General features: G+C 39.4%; 1 protein-coding gene across 3 annotated transcripts in view; it reads left to right on the top strand.

Annotated features, from left to right (window-relative positions):
* NALCN (sodium leak channel, non-selective) overlaps positions 1 to 22,150 on the top strand; it is a 249,670-nt gene that overhangs the window by 84,263 nt on the left and 143,257 nt on the right. For all 3 annotated transcript variants that reach the window (XM_055702433.1, XM_055702432.1, XM_055702434.1), the window contains exons 8-10: positions 4,652 to 4,794; positions 4,914 to 5,018; positions 7,743 to 7,829. In XM_055702433.1, coding sequence (XP_055558408.1) covers positions 4,652 to 4,794; positions 4,914 to 5,018; positions 7,743 to 7,829 — 335 coding nt within the window. The remainder of the gene's footprint in view (positions 1 to 4,651; positions 4,795 to 4,913; positions 5,019 to 7,742; positions 7,830 to 22,150) is intronic.

Below are 22,150 nucleotides of genomic sequence, written 5' to 3'. Positions count from 1 at the left end.
GCGCTCCCCGTGGTGGCAGCCCCTCCCTGCCTGATGTTCCAGATGTGCCCGAGGTGCACGATCGCCACCTAGTGGCTACTCGTGAGTAAGGAAAAGGAGCCTGGCACTGGCTGGCATCTGAGGCATTTTACGGATGATCGTAGTAGTATTTTAAGCTTTTAGTAACAGCGCATGCTTTTTTACCTGCCTGAATAATTCCTGATTAAGAAGAAAAAATTACAAACCCAAAATTTTATCCTTCTTTTTTTACATAAAGTGGCTCTCCTGTAGATTTTCTTTCTCAGCAGCTTCACAGCAGCCATAAGAAAACTGAGAGAACCCTAACGTGGTAAGCCAAGGGTAGTCAATAAACACAGATTACGCATGCAGAAAATGCTGGAGTTAATGGCATGCCTAAGTTCAGTTTTTCTTTTTTGTTTTTCGCTTGGAGTAGCTACAAATCACATAGCACAAACTTACTCATAAAGGACAATACTTTGACCCTGTTCATTCACTTCCTCAAATACTATGGGATTTTGAATCAAGAAGCAAGAATGTAACAGTTAGGAGGAAAGCGTTCTGTTTCCAGACTTAGTGAATTTTCCGTGTGACCTTTATCTCTGCTCCTTTAATTCTGCAGTTATAAAATTACAGCATTATTCAGTGCACTCCCTTTTCCGTGATGTCCATTCACAGAATGAGCTGATTATAGCAAGAGCTGATGTCACAGGGCATGGTGGTGTCACAGAAGCCAGAAACAAGCAGGAAATCCTGTATGTTTGTGAAATATGCATAAATATAAAATACACTAGCATCCCTGCATAATGATACTATTGTTCTTCTGTCAGCTGAGATTTTTTCTTAAATAAATGCTTTCCATATTCCTTAGGTATTTAAAAGATAGGGTTTGGGCATGATAGCTTTTTTCACTCCCCTGTGGAAAATCATCACCTATGTGTTCTGGCTCTTACAATTATTTTTAACCTGGTACTCTATTCATCTGTAGAAAAGACAGGTGTCCTTGCTCCCTGACTAGGTGTGGAAATGAGTAGAATTTTCTTTTGTTATAATAAGTTAGGTGTTAAAAGGAGCTACTTCCTCCATGCCCTGTCAGGCATCCTATCTGGTGAAACATGTATTGAAGAAGACATAACTGCCCTGCATTTCAGTGCTGCATGCCCATATACCTAAACACGCATTATTATTGGGGAGACACTTTGTCTCTCTTATCTTTTCTTCTATGTGGTATGAAGCAAGTGAAAATATTACATAAGTTAAGCAAGATTCAGTCTCTTCTCCTATACTTCACTCAGTCTTTCATTTTCTGGGCTTTTTTTTCCTTTTGTTTTTGATAATGACCATGTAGTTGTAAAACATTTCCAAAGGTAACAGTGTTTATTGGTTGCATAAAAGCAGTCTTTTGAGACTCATGCAGATTATGATATTGATTTATTTAGTTTTAATCTGTGTATTGAGAAATGTTTTCCTTCCTTGTTTTGGTTAACCATCAGCATGGTTAAAGGAGTTGTTTTATGGTAACATCAAAATGTGGAATTCATTAAATAAGTTCAAACGAAAGCACTGAAACAAAAAAAATTCAAAGTATATGCCTTTATTTTACTTCTGTTGTCATCAGAACATTCCTCCTGAATGACTTTAAGCTTTTTTTCCACCAAGGTATAGCCATCTACTGAAACAAATAGGAAAATTAATATAAATATTGTCTAGATATTTTTATTTACTAACATTTAACAATATTCTAGATGCAGATGTTGAAATTCTACTTCCAAATTCAGCACATTACACGTGCCAGCTTGCCTAAACTGATGAGTAATGTCATTATAGTCATGTGTTTAACCCTCTTCACAGTTCAAAGCTTTTTCATGACTGCAGTGGCTCACTGATGCCTGTAGAGAGATTGCATGAATCTTGATGTTCAGGACGCTAACAAGATATTACTACACTCTGAAGTATCTGTGGCCTGTTGTGTATCTGAATAGCCACGTTGTGCAAGTTTTCAAGCTCTTGTTCCCCCTGCCACCCATATTGCTACTTTTCTTACGCACACTATGGGAGGTCCTATGCTCTCATGTGCCCTAATCATGGGGCTCCTAGCACCATGTGGTCCAGACTTAAGCCTTCTGACCTAGTAGAAGACAACAGTGTCAGTGATAGACAGAACACCAACATCTGTGGAAAAGGAGAATTTTTCCATTTTATCTAAAGGGCATAAGTTTGGTTTCATACATGACAGCATTGCCATGTGTGGTTTTTTGTGCTGTATCCCACCATCACTTAAAATTTGATCATTTCCCTCCCTCTCTGTAGCTTTGAACATCGTGAAAAAAACAGAGCATGCTGCAGCAAAAGTCTTTTTAATAGTTTACACATTGGCTTTAGGAAGATGTCGTTGGATATTAAAGACATGCTCAGAAAAATAGAATTGGTTGTTGATTGTCTATAAATGCAACCCTTAGAAGAGCAAAAATATGCAATAAGGCAGATGTTAACTAAAAATTACTCTTCTTTTTGAAAGCAAAATATTTCATGGTGTTGGAACCCTTTCTGTCATGCCTTTATTCTGTATCCAGTTGAAACAGTATTTACAGAGGTAGTTAACAGCATGGTTCCTGGCATCAGTATTGAAAGCTTTATTACTTCTAGTCACATACGTTAAGTAAGAATGTATATTCTTAGTGGTGATTGCTTTCTAATAGCCTTAAGAACACCTGTACCAATTATACGCAAGACATATTTTTACTTTAGTGTCACAGACGAACACATATTATTTTAGTTGGGTTAATTGTGTGGTTTTGTCCATTCACAGTATTGCTGTGAATGGCAGATGGCCCAGTGTATGTGTTATAAATACTTTGCATGACATCCCCTCTTTTTTACTAATCTTCACTGTGACTTTCGCATTGGTAATGCGTAATGACAATTTCCTAGCCAGCAACTTTTAATAGATTCCTTTTTTTTCCTTAATCTCTGGCTGCCCTCAACAGCACTGTTTTGTTCAATCATTTAATCAGCAACAGTATAATATTAGATAGTTGAACCATTACTTTATGATTTTTTTGAAATGCAAAATACTCATGAAGTAATCACTGATGTATATTTTAGTATTGACAAAGACCACTGTCTTCTCTGAAGAAATAGAAAGGGGGTTGCTATCATCTGTGCTTGAATATTTTATCTTTTCTTTTATTTTTATTTTTGCCCCTTGGTCCTGAGAACCATGTACACTAAATAGGAAGGAATCCAATAACCAGAAAAATTAAGGGAAAGGATTAACATTTTTGCCTAGCCACCATAACCATGTTAACTATTCAACACCCACATATCAAAGGAACGAGATTATACAGAAAAAAATTCATTCATCCCCGTCTCCTCTTACCAGTGAACATTTATCCACAAAAGGGACTCACTAAGGCAAAACCACTTCCAGGTTCATCCTGCCTGTGTTAGCAGATGAAAGGATGTAAATGCTGCAAATTCAGTGGGAGAATAGCAGCGCAGAGCTCCTTACAGGCTGGTGTGATTTTTGGGAAACTCCTGGACTTGGGAATTTCTGACTAGAGCCACTCCTGTCTCTGTGAACAGCATCAGATGATTGGCTGGCTCATGCCTACTACCTGTACGTTGCTAGCAGCTGCTATGGTTTTGCTAAGGGCAGTACTCCTCATGCTCCCTCTTTTTATCCAGGATGTTTCATGAAACGAAGCAGTAGCGGAGCAGAGCTATCAGGTGGCTGTAGGACAATTCCATGATTTCACAGCAGTTTGTGAGATTTTACGGTTTAATTTCACAGTTTGTGTTCCTTCTTGGAACAAAAAAACCTGCTTCTAACAAGAATGCCGTATGAGCCCTAACCACAGTCTATATTTTGAAGCTTTCATTGGAGAGATCAGGAGGAAGGGGGAGCTGACTGAAGCATGCGATCACTCAGACATTAGGATGACTTTGGATCTTATGTTTAAAATGAGTGACTTAATAGCTTTTATTCAAAAGTGGATTTTGAATAAAACATAAACCCCTCATAACTTGTCTTTGATCTTCTCCCCCGCTCCCCTGAGTGATATGGGAAATTCAACTAAAAATGCTTTTAACTTTTTTAAGGCAGGACATGTAAGTTAATGCAGCTACCCTGACTACCTGCCTGAATTTTAAAATTGTTTGGTAGCTTGTTGTAGATGCTTAACAAGTAGCTTAAGTAGCTTGTTGTAGTGCTTGGTAGTGTTGGACACCTTCTGTGTGTACTGCTGCTCACTCAGTGTTGCTGATATCAATGGTGATTTTTTTTTTTTTTTTACTTACTGAATGTTGGTCCTGATAGTTTTAATTAAAACTGCCTTTTCTCTTGGACGCTGCAGAAGTCACATAATGGGACAAATTTTGCTTTTGGAGACATTTACACACTTCCAGTGAACCCATCTAAATGATTACGCACATGTGTCTAGGAAGAGTCAGTCTGGTCTGATACAAAACCAATTCACGTTCAGTTGCAAAAGGAAGAAACATGGAAATGCACCTGAAAAACATCTGTTTGAAGGAGGAGACATGATACCCTTTAGAAAAAAGGGAAATAAGATAGAGAAAAGATTATTGTTTGTTGATATTGAAAACTTTCAGGGAGTCTTAATGCCAAACATTTTCATTTTTCCTCTGACAGGCACAAGCATATTTACTGTTTACGAAGCTGCTTCTCAGGAAGGCTGGGTGTTCCTTATGTACCGAGCAATCGACAGTTTTCCCCGATGGCGTTCATATTTCTATTTCATCACATTAATTTTCTTTCTGGCCTGGCTTGTTAAGGTACTGAAAAACATCACTTTTTAAACCTGTCTGACATGTAAATCATATTAGAATGAATTTTCTTCTCTTTTCTGCTTGCTGAGCTTTCTGTCAGCCATTCTTTCTTGTTCTTTTTTCAGAATGTTTTCATCGCAGTCATCATTGAAACATTTGCAGAAATTAGAGTGCAGTTCCAGCAGATGTGGGGGTCCAGGAGCAGTACTACTTCAACTGCCACCACCCAGGTGAAGCACCTGAGATACTGAGATTCTCTGGGGACTTGATTTGGTTTAGTTTATGAATGAATAATAAGCCCCAGATTCCTATTAATTATTATTTTATCTGATCTATTTGACTTTGCATGTTACTGCATATATTTTAAAGTTGATAAATGACTTGTCAGATAAAATTAAATTCTAGGTTGTATTATCCAACTAGGCTTTCTTAAAAAAGAATAATAGAGAAGACTAATATGGTTCTTTATGTTGCTGGGTATGTTATCTCTATGTTCTTATTTTCTTTTAATGAAGTAGGATAACGCTTTTTTATCCTGTCATTGGTGGGTTTGGAATTAGGCTTGCTATTGAACATCACTTTCTGTGCTAAGGAAGAAGAGCTGAAATTGCAAGCTGTAGCTGGAAGAGAGGTCAAAGAGTAGCTGAAGTGTTTGGGGAAGCTGGTCCTGGAACTGGGAAACGCATATTGAGACCAATGAGGAATGAAGTGCTGAGGCAATGAAAGAGCCACACTAGCAGTTGAGGTAGCCACAGAAAGTGAGACCCTGAATATGAGATAATGGGTAGGAAGAAACCATGATAGGAAGGGTGCTACGTTTGGGCTGCCTGGTGTGGAAGACCCAGTATGAAAACCGAGGGCTAATGGGTTGAGATTTAAATTCTCCCACTCATTATTGTAACAATAATACTATATATCCTGAATGTACAAAAGGCCAGGCTTTTTCTGTCTAGTGCAGTTTGCCATATATAAGAGGAACCACTACCAACTGCCTGCAAAAAGCCCTTAGAAAGACAGGTATAAAACACATACCCCTGAGGAAAATTTTTCTAACTTCTATAGCTAAAGTGTATTTATTTTCTTAAGCCAGAGGATTTAAGTGTTTCAAAATTATTTATTAAATATTTTCTAATATTCCTTTGGTTATTCCTGTAATCCATATGTAAATCTAGTCTTTTTCTGCCTGCTGCTACATTTTTAACCTCAAATAGACTTTGTGGCAGTAATTTTTATTCTATATATATCTTTGTCAAAGCAGACTTGGTCTTACCAATTTAAAATCTAGCAAAAGAAAGGGCTTTTCCACAGGACACATACTTAGGCTGAAGAACTTAATGTTCATTTCATCTCCGATGGGAGAAATTCCTGAGCCATATAGGCTTAACCAACATACTCTGAACTAGAAGCTGGAACTGCGGAAATTCAAAAAGCAGCCAACGTTAAGGAATTTCAAGGAAAAAGAAATTCCCAAAATAATGTCATCATGCTGAAGAATATGACATGTTGAATGTAAATTGCATCATGCAAAATAAAAATACTGTGTTAGCTGCAGAGCAAATGGTTGCTTTGTTCCTTGAGCCACTGGCATAATGGGACATAAAGGGAGTCCAGCTTACCGAACTATAAAAGTGGTTTATTTTTTACTTTATTGAGAAGGGTGGAAAATTTATTGCAGGCACCAGGCAAAAGTTAAAAGCATTGCTGGTTTTGTGCATGAAATAACTTTGAGAAAAACCAACAATATCCTTCTTCATTTGTCCACTTCTTAAATCATTGAACTGTTCCCAAAACTTAGTCCTATACAAAAGAAAAGGAGTGTCCAAGAGTTAAAGTCAAGGGAGGGGTCTCTGGAGAAGGATGAAAGGAGGTTCTTGTAAAACACTTTAGCACTGCACATTAAAGCACAGTACAAAGAGAAGTAACTCAGTGCTAATCTGAGTTGGCAACTCTTCCTGCTGCAGGGATGCTACGTAACAACTCAGCAGCATTATAACCATGTTTGTGTGACACTGTCCCCAGTCTAATGAGCACTTCTCTCAGGATGGCTTTTAAGCTTCAGCCTTGCTGCTGTGGCTGTGTTCTCAAGGTAATTTGGTTGGGTGTTGGGTGTCATGGAAGAAGTGGGAGTGGGGTGGGAACTTCACCACATTTGATTTCGTAGTATGTGCAGACTCTCAGGTGGCAATTCAAAATGCTAGAGCCATTCATTTTCTTCCAAGGACATTTTCAACGACAGTGTTAATCACTCCCAGACATGGTTTCTCACTGTTCCTTATGTCCAGCAGTCTGCATCTGTTTATGGCCTTATTTCTGAGGGGGAAAAAAAAAAAAAGACAGAATACCTACACCTGCACTTCCAGAGGTTAGCGGTAAAATGCAAATACCACTGTGGGCAAGAGGTCCGTTGACAACATTAGAGCCCAGATATCATTCAGCTGTTTGCAGGAATTATAAGCTCTGGGTAATGGTACAGAAGGCCTGTACAGCTATTCTTGATACATATTAGTGCAACAAACCCAAAGTCTGATCCTTGGTGTAAAATAATCTTGCCAGACAAAAAAATGAGGTAGTCTGTTATTTACAAATGCACCATGAAACTTATTTTTTTGGTCAGAATGTATGTGTGTTTCCTCAGGATATGCTTACCTTAGTAAGGAATTTATTCTGATCAGGTACCACTGTCTAATGATACCGATCAGAGATTAATTGAATTGGTTTCTACATTAGGACTAACAGAGACATACTGTGTTTGATTTTATCTGAGTAAAATTCAGAATCTATTAATGTTGGAAAAAGCGCATGTTGCTTTTTTTCTGTAGCAGTAAGAACCATTTCCCTCTTATTTTAAACTAGCTATCATCAAAATGTATGCAGGTCCTTAAGGGAAATGTATTAGATTTCACTTGTATTTATTGGCACGTAAAACATTTCTGACAACAATTTTCCCTTTCAAGATGTTTCATGAAGATGCTGCTGGAGGTTGGCAGCTTGTGGCTGTTGATGTGAATAAACCCCAGGGCAGAGCTCCTGCATGTCTACAGGTATGACATTGCTTTTTGAAAATCAGTGTGTGTAACCAGCACCATTCAAATGTTGGTATAAGGAGACTGTGGTGAAAAATAGCTACAATAGTTTTAGTCATAAATTTATTTAAATCCATCACTTTCTGCAGTGTAGGCTTGTTCTTGAAAAATCACAGATCAACAAAAAAAAGATACACCACACCCAAAGGGAGGACATTAAAAAATGCATTCCTTGTAAAGGCTCTATTTTCTGTGCTTATGAGAGAAAGTTTTTAGATTTTTTAAAATATAAACCAATGTAAGTAATTATATTTCATCTCTCAGACTTTACATATGCACTTATTCCATTGCTAGGTTATTCACAACAGAAATGCTTATACATTAACTGCAGAATACAATAACATATGCCAAGTAGCATGACTAATCATAATAAACACAAAAGCACTTACTTTCTGTTGTTCCATCTTGAAAATAGGCTCACAGAAGGGGGAAGAACCATATAGGTAGTAAGCCATACAGTGTTTGAAACTTCCAGATTTAATATTCTCACTTGGATATAGGTGAGTTTGTAAAACTCTGTCCTCATTGTTTAAATAAATCCAGACTAAGATAAGTAATATTTTTATAAATCCCTTTTTATTACAGCACATTGTACAGCAGCTCAAATTTTTAATTGCAAGTTAAATGATGTTGCTTCTGGATGACATAAACTTGCTTCAGAGTAGAAAGCCAGATCTGCTATTGCAATCTGATAGCATGATGTTTGCTGGCACTTTTGGTTATGTCTGGTTTAATGCATAAACTAAAATACGCGTGCTTGTTGGCAGCATGTACATTGCTGAACACTAAGCTGGCAAGCATCTTTCATACCCTCCACAAGCTGTTCATTCTCAAATATCTCTGCTTTGTCAAACCACTGCCATATATTTAAGTATAGCATATATCTTAACTGATAATTCCTCTCCCCAAATTTAATTATTGATTTTGACAGCAACAGGAACATCATTGGTGGTGTTCTTAAGTAGCAGTCTCAGATATGTGGATAAAATGTAGCTGAACTCACAGCGAAAACTCCTCCAGATGAAAATTAAGATAGCATCTAACTTACCTGGTCTTCCTTTGTCCATGGTGTTGCATTCTTGCCCATTCTAGGAATCACATGAACACACTGAATTATGTTCCAGAGAACATAAACCTCATGCATCAGTGGGTGCTGCCACTTTTTATAATTGCAACACAACTAGCAGTTTTATTCTCTTTTTTCATCCCTTTATGCAAAATCTGTAAGTTTTCCAGTAATCTGTGATCTTGCTGAATGCCAGACCAAGGAAGGCAATCCAAAGGAAAACAACGCATTAAAATACTATATTTTATTAGGGTAGTGCCCAAAATAGGCTTCATTCTTATTTAATATAGACTAAAATACAGACCAAAGAAAGCAGAATCTCAAAGCCTGGATAAATACACACACCTTTATTAATTTCCCCATGCATTGTTGTTTCACTTCTAATAATCCAAAATAAAAAGAAAATAGACTTCCTAAAAAATTCATGTGTTTAAAGCCTTTGCAGTATATTAAAGGCATTCTTTGTGCATTATGTCCCTAGTGAGAGATGTGGTGGTTATTTTCTAAGGGTTTGGGTGGGTTTTGTTCCTTAAGGAGAACACGGTGCGTAAATCTGAATCTAAGAAAGGGTTAATCATATTGGAGAATATATATCCTGCCTTTAGGATACATTCAATTAATATGCATTCTTCTAACCGTTATTAGCTAAGTATATTCATTCAATATCCTGTGAAGGATGGAGTTCTTAGAAAAAGATAGTGAAGACTCTTTTATTGCCCCGTATCATTTCAATTAAATTTTGCATTAAGTTTGGTTTTATTAATTCCTGTCTGAGCTCTGTAAATATTACTGCTCCAAAGATGAAGGGAACATTATTAAAAATTCTGTTTCAACAGTTACCTGGGTCTGTGCTTTGGTGACACTCCACTTACTGAGTGTATTGAGTTATTTAGAATTTACCTCCTCAACAAATGATACCGTGCATTGGGAAAGAAAAATCTTTGCAGCTAAGGGAATGGAGAGGCACTCTGGAGATCTGGGTTCAATTTATTGGCCAAGCACAAATTTTCTGTAGACCTTGAGAAAACTACTTCATAGGTATCTTACCTTTAGTCTACCTTCCTCATGATGGAAAAGCTTATCCCTCCCATATTGGGCTACTGTGGTGTTTAAACCTACTGACTACTTGAGAGGCACTCCAATAAGATGGGCTTGTGCTATCTAAGTTGACAGATAAGATACATCCAGCTCTATGAAGTGGGGAATGATGGAGGAAAGAAGAATTTATGTGTGGTGTGGAACATAAAAACCTCTCTAATACAGGTGTTGGAAGACACGTCACATGTACTAGCTGGATCTGTTGGTTTTTACTAGCTTGGCCTTTTTGCAACCATGCTTACTCCTACAGACCAGGTCAAGGGCTCCAGCCTGGCAGGCCCTGCTAGCCTAGGTAGAATATTGCAATGGCAGGTGGAGCAATGCAGGTCTGGTGTTATTCCTGAACAAACACGAATTCAGGCAGAGATACTGTATAGGCTCTCTGCAGAGCTTTTGTAACTGGCTTTGTCTCACACAAAGGTGGTGGTGTTGGCACCAAACTGCTCAGTTAGGTGAAATGAATGAGCAGGCTAACTACGTCTTTATGCTTCTGGCACAGCTGATCTGCAAAGAGGGGATTGCAAAGGAGTTTTAGAATCTTGTCTAGTGGGTAGTGTGCCTTGGTATGTCTAAACTGCTGGGCAGGTGAGTGCCACTCTGCCTGCCAGGGTACCCCCTCTTGGGAGCTCACCTGCTGTTCCACTGGGCACATGGCAGACAGGCGGAACAGAGCCAGTATGTGCATACAGATCTCAGATCTGCAAGGGGTTCTTGTATACAGCAGCACAGTAGTTAAAAGTAAGACTAAGCCATGACAGACGAACAAGAAAGATGAGCATTAATCTGGTGTTTTTGAAGACCTTTAACTCAGACACCTAACTAAAGTTTTCTTTAGTTTTTCAGGAGTGGCTGGAAGTGGCAACACGAAAACTTAGTATCAGTATGCTTTCTGATTTTGACTTGCAAATCTATCCTAATGTGGGGCAAAGAGGCTTTTATTTTGGTATAATGGTTTTGTATTTATTGCATTTTTCTTTTGAGTATTCCCAAAGGTCCTTTGTGGTCTTTTGTCACTTACTCTCACTGTTCCCTATGACTGGCAATGATTTTAAATATTGATTTTCTTTTGTCACTGAAAAATAATCTTTGTGTTTTCCATTTTAACATGAGCCATTTGGCATGAATGCATGCTGAGGCTCCCATATTGCCACATTATTTTGCTGTTGTTGATATTACTTTAATACACTGTAGTGTGTTAGAACTTCCTGCCTACCGTGATTTACTCCTACGAGCACAGTAGGCAGCACTCAGTTCACAAATAAAGAAAAACTAAGCACCAGGTTCCAGAAAAAAATCCTTTAAAAAATGCCTTGAGCATGTATTTAGCCCTTTAATTCCATGTTAAAGGCACATTGTGTTCCTTGTTATTCCTTTCCTGTTAATTTTAGAGGTTGTTGATGTTTTCATCCTTCCTTCTTTCTCTTCCTGTCCTCAAAGACTTGTAAAATGCACATACTCATTTAAAGCTGAAAGTTTCAACTCATGTGTCTTCCATGAAACTGTGGTTGGTGTTACTAACACCAAGTAATAACATCTTCAGTCTTCTCAATACATGGTTTGGTAATGAGCAGAGAAAGGTGGAACTGTGGTTCCTGTGGGAAGCAATGAGCCAGACAGCAATTCCCTGTCATGCTAATATTTTGGGTTCACATGTCCAGCAAAAATGAAATGCAAAGCTGGAGATGGAATGACATTTAGAAGCAGCTTGGGAACACTGTGTGTGATGTGAAAGCGTGAATGGAAGCAGTCACTTACAAACTGTATGTGCACTTGTACTCTGACAGTAAAATTTTCAACAGATTATATGCTTTTAATCATATGTGCTCCACCTAGGGAAGAAATAGAAGGTCACAAAGCTATGATCTGAGCAAGCAAGTGACAGTATTATGATTACAGCACTCTTGAACATGTGATTAATATCAGAAATTGAATTATATCTTTTTGCCTCAGAAAGATAGTCCTTCAAGCTATGTATTATTGTCCAAATGGTACAGGTTTCCATACAATTACAGAATTTTAGAGAACCTTGAAGGAGAGACAAAAAGATGAAAAATAATATAAAAAGACAGAAAATATATGGAGGGTGGAGGAAACCTGGCCAGAGAAGCAGGAATTGAGTGTTTTAGGAGTTTCATAATGGATATATTGAATGAGAGAGAGGGAAATGAGACAAAATAGTACTCAGAGATTTTCTCTGCAGGAAAAACAGAAGAGAGTGAAGTGAGTTTTCTCTTTCTTCCATGGGAAGTAATTATCGGTGAACCAGAAAACCATGGTAGTCTATATTTATATACTAATTTGGCCTTTAGTGTAACTTTGGAATCAAGCAGAAGGTATGCCTGCTCAGTCCTGTTCTCTTCTTACCTACAGTGGCTTTCATTAAATTAAATACATATATAATGCATTACTTCCAATTAATTGAAATGCTCTTACAGTGAAAGAAAAATCTTCTCTTTCAGCTGGCTAAAATGAATTTATTTTAATGAGTTTATTATTTGAGTATATGATATGAGTTTATTCAGAAGCAGATTAAACTGATTCCAAATCCTAAACTTCTGAGGCTGTCATTAAAAAAAAACAAAACCAAAACTTCTTTTTCTAATCCCTGTTCTCATTTAAAAAGCCTAGAAATTGCATCAGTTAACAGAAGCTTGGATAGTTCAGTGATGTACTTGGCACTGAAACAGTAATGAAAAACAACCATATTAGTTTTATTGAGGAGACTCAGGGGCAGAGTATGCAAAGCATCATGTAAAACTAAGGTGTTAGTTTTGGTGAGGTAAAAACAGGGAAAAAAAAATCAGTGGAATGGAAGACTCTGCAGAGAAACTAAACATGTTGGTGACAGAGGAACATGTACAATGAAGTCCAGCCCGGTCCAACCTTTCTATCCTCAGTTATATATGGGAAGATCGTAAACTGTGAAAAGAAAGAAAACAAACCAGGCTACCAATGTTTTCCACTTGTGTATAGGGTATGGGAAGAAATGATGAAAATAAGTTGAATGGAGTAAAGGGGTAGAAACTCCAACATCTGGCTAACTCCCAGGGTCTGATTGGGGATTCACAAAATGAACTGCCATTCAATGTGTGCGCAGTTTCATCTTTGTGCTATTTCAGATGAGGAAGGTAGAGCTGTTACTATCCTCTCTTGTCTGCTCACCCCCTTTTTTTCAGGGTCTTTATCCACAGTAACTGTGGCAACTGAAGAGGCAGTGAGTTTACTCCTGGGACACCTCAGTTCCCTGTCTCATCTGGTAATGCAAACTGGCATTCATTTCAGTTTATGTTATTAAAAGAAGTTATGAATTCAGACAGCTGAAATTATTACAGTTCATTTAACTGAAGGAAGGAGAGGACACAGCAACTATAATGTAAATTAAGTGGTGAGAACTGCTATGTTTTTCTGTTATAAATTTGACCATATACATTTTTTGCATACTTAAATTCACCATTTTTTGCTGAAAGGGACGTGAAAAACAGTAAACCTCAAGATACATATATTGGAGTACTCAAAAACTAGTAGACAGTACATTTAACATGTCTTCAAAATTGCCCAGTACCAGAAATAGGCATATATAGATCATCCTTCTCTGAGCTTCTGGATACCCATTTATGCCCTCATTCTCTATCTTGGACTCCAGCAATCATTCACATAGGGACTTTCAGAAGTGGATGTTAAATTTAGGCCATTGATGGATTTATCACCTATCAATTTGTCTAGCATTTTTTTGAACCCATTTATTGTTTTAGCCTCCAGAACATCTTGTAGGAACAAGTTATATAAAGTAACGATGTAGCATTTTAATTGATTACAATTTCAGAATAAATTTTCTGATTTTCTTGAGTTTACTCAGAAATAACAGAACACAGTGTAAAGATTCGTGGTTGTAATTTTGAGATGGATACTCGTTTTCAATAAAACAAAGAATTTGAAACAACAGAACATGACAATCAGGATCACAAGCTGTTGTAACATGCAATCAGTAACAAGCGGAGGGCAGACATGAGTGTCTAAGGACTATAAACACCAAGTATGGGGGGTGATTGGTTTATGTTTGTGCTTGTGTATACAAACAGAATTAGCAGTGATGACGAAACTTCAGAAAGGGAAATAGACTTTGAATATCAGGAAGGACTGTTAAAAAAAGACATTAGTTTATTTGGTGGCAAGGCTGTCATTTGTAAGCCAACTTTCAAATATCCCATAGGTAACATTCTAGCATTAACAAATAGTGATTAACGTAATGATTATAAGATTCCTATTGCAATTTTGTCTATGCTTCTATTTCTCTGCTATTGTATACATGCATCTAAAAGAAAAGTAATTTCAAGGGGTACAGAACTACATGGGTATTTCCAGCCTGCAAGGCATACAACCTCCCTCCCTCCCTCCTTTCTTCCCTGCCTGCCTGCTTTTCCTTTGTAGCCATTATACCAAAGCATATATGTTAATGAGTTAGAGACATAGTTCTTTTATGTTTTCAGTTGCATCTCCATTTACTTGCTGAACTGTCTGTTCTTGTTCATTACAATCAAAGTAAATTACTAGCTACAGTTCGTAGCAATCTAACCAAGGAAACTAAATAAAAAAGAAAACATGTTATTGATTTCATTGTTTTGCATTTGAACAAATAGATTTCATTTTCCTGCAGACTTAAAGTATCAGAATCCCATTGCAAAGACAAAATAGATAGGTGTTAAAACTATGATTAGGCTTATAAAAGGGTAGTGGTGTTCCTTGGCAGTATTCTGTATTAGAGGAGGTCCTGCTGCAGCATAAAACATGATCACATCGGGCCCTTGGCAACTTCTTGGGAGATTTAGGCTCAAGTATTTTTAATTTCTCTGAGGTTTTCAAATATCTTTCTATGTCAGAGGTACATGGAAGCCTTGGCTGACATAGTCAGTGAAGATGTCTGAACTTCCTCGTATTTATGTACAAGCTGACACAGAACCTTTTGTGTAACCCCTGATTTTCAAATGAGGTCCCAGAAAATCTTTCTGCTCCACAAGTAATAAATTTTACGTAATGATTTTTTATTCATCTTGACTTTCTTTTGCACAGGCCTGTACAGTTGTATTGGGTCTGGATGAGATGGAGTTAATTTTCCCCACAGCATCCCTCACAGTGCCGTGCTTGTATTGGGAGCTAGAAAGGTGGGGGTAACACATACCAGTGTTTCGGTACTGCTGAGCAGTGCCCGCACGGCATCAAGGCTGGCTCTCCAACCCTCTACTACCACCGCCACCAGTAGGCTGGGAGTGGGCAAGATCTTGGGAGGGGACATAGCCAGGGCAGCTGATCCAGAGATGTTCCATACTGTATGATCTCTGCTCAGGTATAAAAGATAAGAGAAAGGAGGAGGGGGGCTGTCTTCCAGAGCAACCACTACGCGTACCAAGGCCCTGCTTCCCAGGAAATGGCCAAACATTGCTTGTTGATGGGAAGCAGAGAATAACATCTTTTGTTTTCCTTCATTTCTGCACATGTGACATTTGCTATTGCTTCATTAAACTGCCTTTATCTTGACCCACAAGTTTTTTCCATCTTATTTTCTTCTGCCCCGTTCTACTGAGGAGGGGAGTGATAGAGTGGCTTGGTGGGCACCTGGTGTCCAGCCAAGGTCAACCCACCACAGCAGTTCACCCATGAAGTAGTGACATTCAGTTCTTACAACATCACGGACAAATTAATAAGCTAAGAATCTCCTGCAATAAAAATATTCAAGTTGTTATTATGTTTTTTAAAGACTGATTTGCCATGCCTTTTGTTTTGTTCTGATTTTTACCTCAGTCCTTTTGTTGTGAACTGAACAGGCAGAGTGGACCATTTTTCTGTCCTTCTTTTCAGCAGTGGACTTCAGTACAGCTTGTAGTCATAATATGCACTTAGACATTTTGGGGCACACGACCGTCAGTGGATTGTAGAAACTATTCAGTAATGCCACTAAAATTGATCTGAGTTTCCTTTAGAAAATTTTATTTCTGGGGTTAAATATGTCCAGTGTTTCAAATCCCATCAAGCTGAAAACAGGTACTTAAATTGTCATGTAGTTTTTTTGTGTTTAGCACAATTACAGCAATCAAAGTGTTGCAAGCAGCAGCAGCAGCAGCATGACTTCCTTTAGAGCTGTTTATTTGGATGACAAATCTGAAACAAGTGGAAGACTGCAGAGTCTTAGAATAAAACTAGCAGGGATTTTTTTTTTTCCTTTTGCTTCATGTTGAGTTGTTTTCCCCTGATAATTTCCATATTTCTAGTATTTCACACAGAAAGTTCTCTTTTCACTGCGACTGAAAAGAACATTGTGTACTCTGTAGATTATTAGATTGTTCTTTTTGATGTTCTTTTTAGGTTTTTGAAACGTACATTCACACACACACCCCCCTTGCGATATCTTTTTGTTGCTGTGGGGTGTCTAATCCTTTGGTTTACTCAGTTGTCAGTGGAGAGAGTGATTCCCATCATAAACCTGAAGATAATTCCTATGTTGGGGATGCTGAATCACCTCTTGCATTGTCTGTATTTCTTCATTGTCATGGGGAGGCAACATAAATCGTGTGGCCTTCTCAGCACCTCAGTGAAGTGTCTAAGAGTGGGATGAGTCTGAGCCAATACACATTTAAACAAAGAGTTCTTACTAAATCCTGAAACTTCCAAGTAGTTATTTCATATTCAGATTAAAAATTTTACTTTCAATTATTCATTAATATATCTCACTCAGAAAAAATTATGAGTAAAAGTCTTTGCCTTTTTTTATCATATTCTTGGTATTCTGAACACTGACTCTAAGTCTTTTGAGAATCAGTGGGGTCCTGATTAACCTCACGTGTCTTTAAGTCCTTAGCAGATACCAGTGGTAGGATCTTAGTGGCACAGAGGCAGTGGAAAGAGATGTGCACTGCCATAGGGCAGCTGAGGATCTGAATCTGGTGGTGCCCATTTCTCTACAGACTCCATCAGAGTCCAGGGTGTTTACTTGCCTGTTTCAGTTGTGCCGGTGCTTTTGGGGTGGATCTCCAAAGCCAAGTCAGTACTTCCTCTTTTGCCAATAGGACATAATAGTCTGGATTATGTGCTTCTGATGTGCAGATTTAAAGATAAATTACATCCAGCTTTAGAAAGCATGCATACTGAATTTTTGTAAGTATTTTGTGTTAAATCATACTGAAATCAGTAGAAGGTACCTAGACCTTTGAGAATCATGCTTTTATATAAGTGATTTCATTGACATAAATGCATTTGTTATACAGTGAAGTATTTGCAGTCATGTAAAAGTCTGTATCCTTTATACTTTGTGAATTCTTGAAGTTCCGTGTAGAGAGAAGTGTTTTCAGCTGATGTATGTATTTTAACAAGTTGAAGACTGCAGTGCAATACAGTAAATTCAGGTCTCCAAGCTGATTCTGTCACAATTTTGCTTCCCCTTGCCCGGATTCCCTTTCTTTCCTACCCTTACCTCAGACCTTTGAAAAGAGGGTCTTTGGAACCTGACAGGAGTGAAGAGGAAAGCAATGTGGCATATGGAGGAGGGAGACTGGCTTTCTTCCTGTTTAATGTATGTGAACTATTAACACGTTTGCAACCCTTCTTTGGCATAAGTGTACTTTGGTTTCTAGCCTGAGATTTAGTTTGGTATTCAGGGTGAGTATTTTGCAGTTTGAGGTCTTTTGTTTTTTTCTGTCTCTTATTTTAATTCTTCAGTACAAAAAAAAAAAAAAATCATTTTGTGTTCTTCTGTGAGAGCTTTCAGACAACATACAAAACTGAACTGTCACAGTAAGAGTGCATTCTCTTTTATAGATTCTCGTTATCTTTATTTTTCTAGCTAAAGAGGACATCTGACATGAACTGCAGCCTTCCATACTTCCTTCTCCAGAACACATTGATCACGCCCACTTTACACAGTGCTTGGCCATTTGTCTCTTCTGAGCCCGTGTGGCATCCCTGTGTCCTTCAGACACAATTATTTCTCTGTGCGTTTTTCAGTTCTGAGTATCCAAAATAATGCAAGGGTTGTGTTGCACCTCACCAGGATGATAGTTTTATGATCTGATGCTGTGAGATCATGTGTTGTGTGCTCTCAGGTTTGATACCAGGGCAAGTGAGGTTGTTCAAGGGTGCAGAGTTTTTTGATGTTAGGGATTGTACAGAACAGGGGAAGCTGTGCTTGGGTGTTGTTTTGAGGAGAGCTAACTGAATAGGTCCAAACCAGAGCTGTGCAGCCAGCTAGCAATTGAGCAGACTGGATATGGTGATTGGGTTTTGTAGTTGCAAGTGAAAGTACCAGGTGTTACCCAAGAATGAGTTTTTCTCAGGTGAAGAGTTTTTAACAAATTCTTTTGTAACATGGGGGCCAAAAGGATACAGGACAGTACTTGGACCCAGAAAACAAACATGCTTTGTTGTTAATGCTAAGTATTTTAAAGGAGTGACTAGAGAAGACAGAAAATAGGATAGGGTAGAGCAGGGTGCACATTATATGGTACAAGCAAGTATGACTAAGACTAGTGGGATAAATTTAAGAAAGAGAGAATTTATGGCCGACAGTAAATGTTGTAGATTCTGTCTTTGTGGAGCCAGAATACCTCCTGTACTGCTATTTTTCCTGTTAAAGGAAACAGTGTTCTGTGCGCTGCTACGTATACAGTAGACTTTAGCTGTACATACCCACAGTATAAGTGTTTTGCTAAGATCAGCTGTTTGGTTGGTATTGTTCCATCATACCCTCATAGTAATCATTCTACTAAGCATACTCAAAGATAAGCTTGTTTGAAAGGCAAAATTTTGGTAACCATAAATTCTGAAAACCAACCCGTTTATCTCATGTTTGTATGTTAAATCTTTTAAAGCCCTCTATATTAACTCTTTGTTAGTATATTTGTACATTACCTCTTTTAAGCCCTTTATATTAACTGTTTCAGACATATTAACTCTACAGACATGTAAGAGCAGCCTCACGTTCACAAGTCCTGGTCCTCATGGGGGGCTTCAACCTGACATCTGTTGCGAGGGACAAGACATCAGAGCATAAGCAACCAAGGAGGTTCCTGGAATGCGTTGATGATAACTTCCTTCTCCAAGTAACAGGGGAGCCAACAAGGAGAGGTACCATGATGGACCTTGTTCTCACCAATAAGGAGGGGCTGGTGGGGAATGTGAAGCTCAAGGGCAGCCTTGGTTGCAGTGACCATGAAATGGTGATTTCAAGTTCCTTAGGGCAGCGAGGAGGGTGCACAGCCAGCTTGCTACCCTGGACTTCAGGAGAGCAGACTTTGGCCTCTTCACAGATTTGCCTGGTAGAGTACCATGGGATAAAGCCCTGAAGGGAAGAGGAGCCCGAGAAAGCTGGTTAATATTCAAGGATCACCTCCTCCAAGCTCAGCAGCAATGCATCCCAACAAAGAGGAAGTCAGGAAGAAGCACCAGGAGGCCTGCATGGATGAACAAGGAGTTCCTGGACAAACTCAAATGCAAAAAGGAAGTCTACGGGAGGTGGAAGCAAGGACAAGTAGCCTGGGAGGAATATGGAGAAGTTGTTCGAGCAGCCAGGGAGCAGGTTAGGAAAGCTAAAGCCCTGACAGAATTAAATCTGTCCAGGGACATCCAGGGCAACAGGAAAAGCTTCTATAGGTACATTGGTGATAAAAGGAAGACTAGGGAAGGTGTGTTTTCTCTCTGGAAGAAAATGGAAGACCTTGTTACCTAGGATATGGAGAAGGCTGAGGTATTCAATGACTTTTTTTACCTCAGTCTTCACCTTTACCAGCAAGTGCTCCAGCCAGCCACACTGCCAAAGTCACAGAAGGCAAAGGCAGGGACTGGGGGAACAAAGGACTGCTGACTGGAGAAGATCGGGTTTGAGATCATCTAAGGAACCTGAAGATTGATAAGTCCATGGGGCCTGATGAGGACCTGCGGGTCCTGAGGGAACTGGTGGATGAAGTTGCTAAGCAACTATCCATCATATTTGAGAAGTCGTGGCATTCCAGTGAAATTCCCATTGAGTTGAAAAGGGGAAACATAACGCCCATTTTCAAAAAGGGGAAAAAAGGAAGACCCACGCAGCTACAGGACAGTCAGTCTCTCCTCTGTGCCCAGCAAGATCATGGAGCAGATCTTCCTGGAAACTATGCTAGGGCACATGGAAAATAAGGAGGTTATTGGTGACAGCCAGCGTGGCTTCACTAAGGGCAAGTTCTGCCTGACAAAACTGGTGACCTTCTAGGATGGGCTTACAGCACTGGTGGATAAGGGAAGAATAACTGACATCATCTACCTGGACTTGTGTAAAGCATTTGACATGTCCCACATAACATCCTTGTCTCTAAATTGGAGAAACATGGGTTTGACAGGTGGACCATTCTATGGATAAGGAATTGGCTGGGTGGTCACACTCAAAAGAGTTGCAGTCAATGGCTCAATGTCCAAGTGGAGACCAGTGACGAGCGGCATTCCTCAGGGGTCAGTATTGGGAACAGTACTCTTTAACATTGTTGGTGACATGGACAGTAAGATTGGGTGCACCCTCAGCAAGGCTGCCGATGACACCAAGCTCTGTGGTACAGTCAACATCCTGGAGGGAAGTGACACCATCCAGAGGGACCTTGACAGGCTTGAGAGGTGCAAACCTCTTTGCCCGTGCAAACCTCATGAAGTTTAACAAGGACAAGCGCAAGGTCCTGCACGTGGGTCGGAGCAATCCCAAGCACAAACACAGGCTGGACAGAGAATGGATTGAGAGCAGCCTGGAGGAGAAAGCCCTGGAAGTGCTGCTTGAGGAGAAGCTCAAGATGGCCCAGCAATGTGCACTTGCAGCCCAGAAAGCCAAGCGTGCCCTGGGCTGCATCAGAAGCACTGTGGCCAGCAGGTCAAGGAAGGTGATTCTCCCCCTCTGCTCCTGTGAGACCCCACCTGGAGCACTGTGTTCAGCTCTGGGGCCCCCAACAGAAGAGTGACGTGGACCTGTTGGAGTGAGTCCAGAGGAGGCCCATGAAGATGATCAGAGGGCTGGAGCACGTCTCCTATGAAGACAGGCTGAGAGAGCTGGGGTTGTTCAGCCTGGAGAAGAGAAGGCTCCAGAGAGACCTTATAGCACCTTCCAGTACCTAAAGGGGGCCTACCAAAAATCTGGGGAGGGACTTTTCAGAAGGACATGTAGTGGTAGGACAAGGGGTAATGGCTTTAAACTGAAAGAGGGTGGGTTTAGATTAGATACTAGAAAGAAATTCTTCACTGTGAGGGTGGTGAGGCACTGGAACAGTTTGCCCAGAGAAGCTGTGGATGCCCCATCCCTGAAAGTGTTCAAGGCCAGGCTGGATGGGGCTTTGAGCACCCTGGTCTGGTCGAAGGTGTCCCTGCCCATGGCAGGGGGTTGGAACTAGGTGATGTACAAGGTCTCTTCCAACCCCAAACCATTCTATGAAGTAAAGTTCCCATTTTTCTGTACATCACACACTTCCTTTAAAGTGATTTTGTTGAATACAATTTTGAAATTCCAGTAGCACTGAATTCAAAGTTTTTTTTAAAAAAATAGAGAAAAATGTGCTTTGGTAATAGTAAGGCATAACTGTAAAAGCACAACCACCTAGAACTCAATACACAACTACATCTCTGAAAGTCGTGATGGGACGTGTCAAATAACACACTGGTAATGCACGTTTTCACCCTAAAGGCAGATGCCTTTAAAATGAGGAACAGTCTAGTAATGATTGGCTAAGAAAAGTTTCAGAAAGCTTTGTTAGTGTCACAGGGTTCTATCTCAGCAGAGGTAGACATCAAATACAGATCTTCAAGGAAGTATTTGGCTGCCTGAAGCCATCCTTCTCCGTGTGCCACTCGCTGCCATACTCACACCACATGTGGCAGGATATTTCATCTACTGATCGGCATCCTACAGCCCCTTCCAGTTCACTGAAAAGTTGGGGACTGTGGTGACCATGTCATTAATGGCTGTATTGCAGCCTGCACATGCCAGACACAGATGTTTTTAATTCCAGCATTGTGTAATTCATAGCTCTGCAAATTTGATAACATTCTGTTGATACCAGATTTACTTAACAGGAAGTAATTTTCAATAAAGAACCTATTAAGTATATAGGTCCTTATTTTG

Source organism: Falco cherrug, chromosome 2 (assembly GCF_023634085.1).
Source record: "Falco cherrug isolate bFalChe1 chromosome 2, bFalChe1.pri, whole genome shotgun sequence".
Lineage (NCBI taxonomy): Eukaryota > Metazoa > Chordata > Aves > Falconiformes > Falconidae > Falco > Falco cherrug.
Note: the sequence above shows the minus strand (reverse complement) of the source record. Positions and strands in the feature narration are given on the sequence as shown.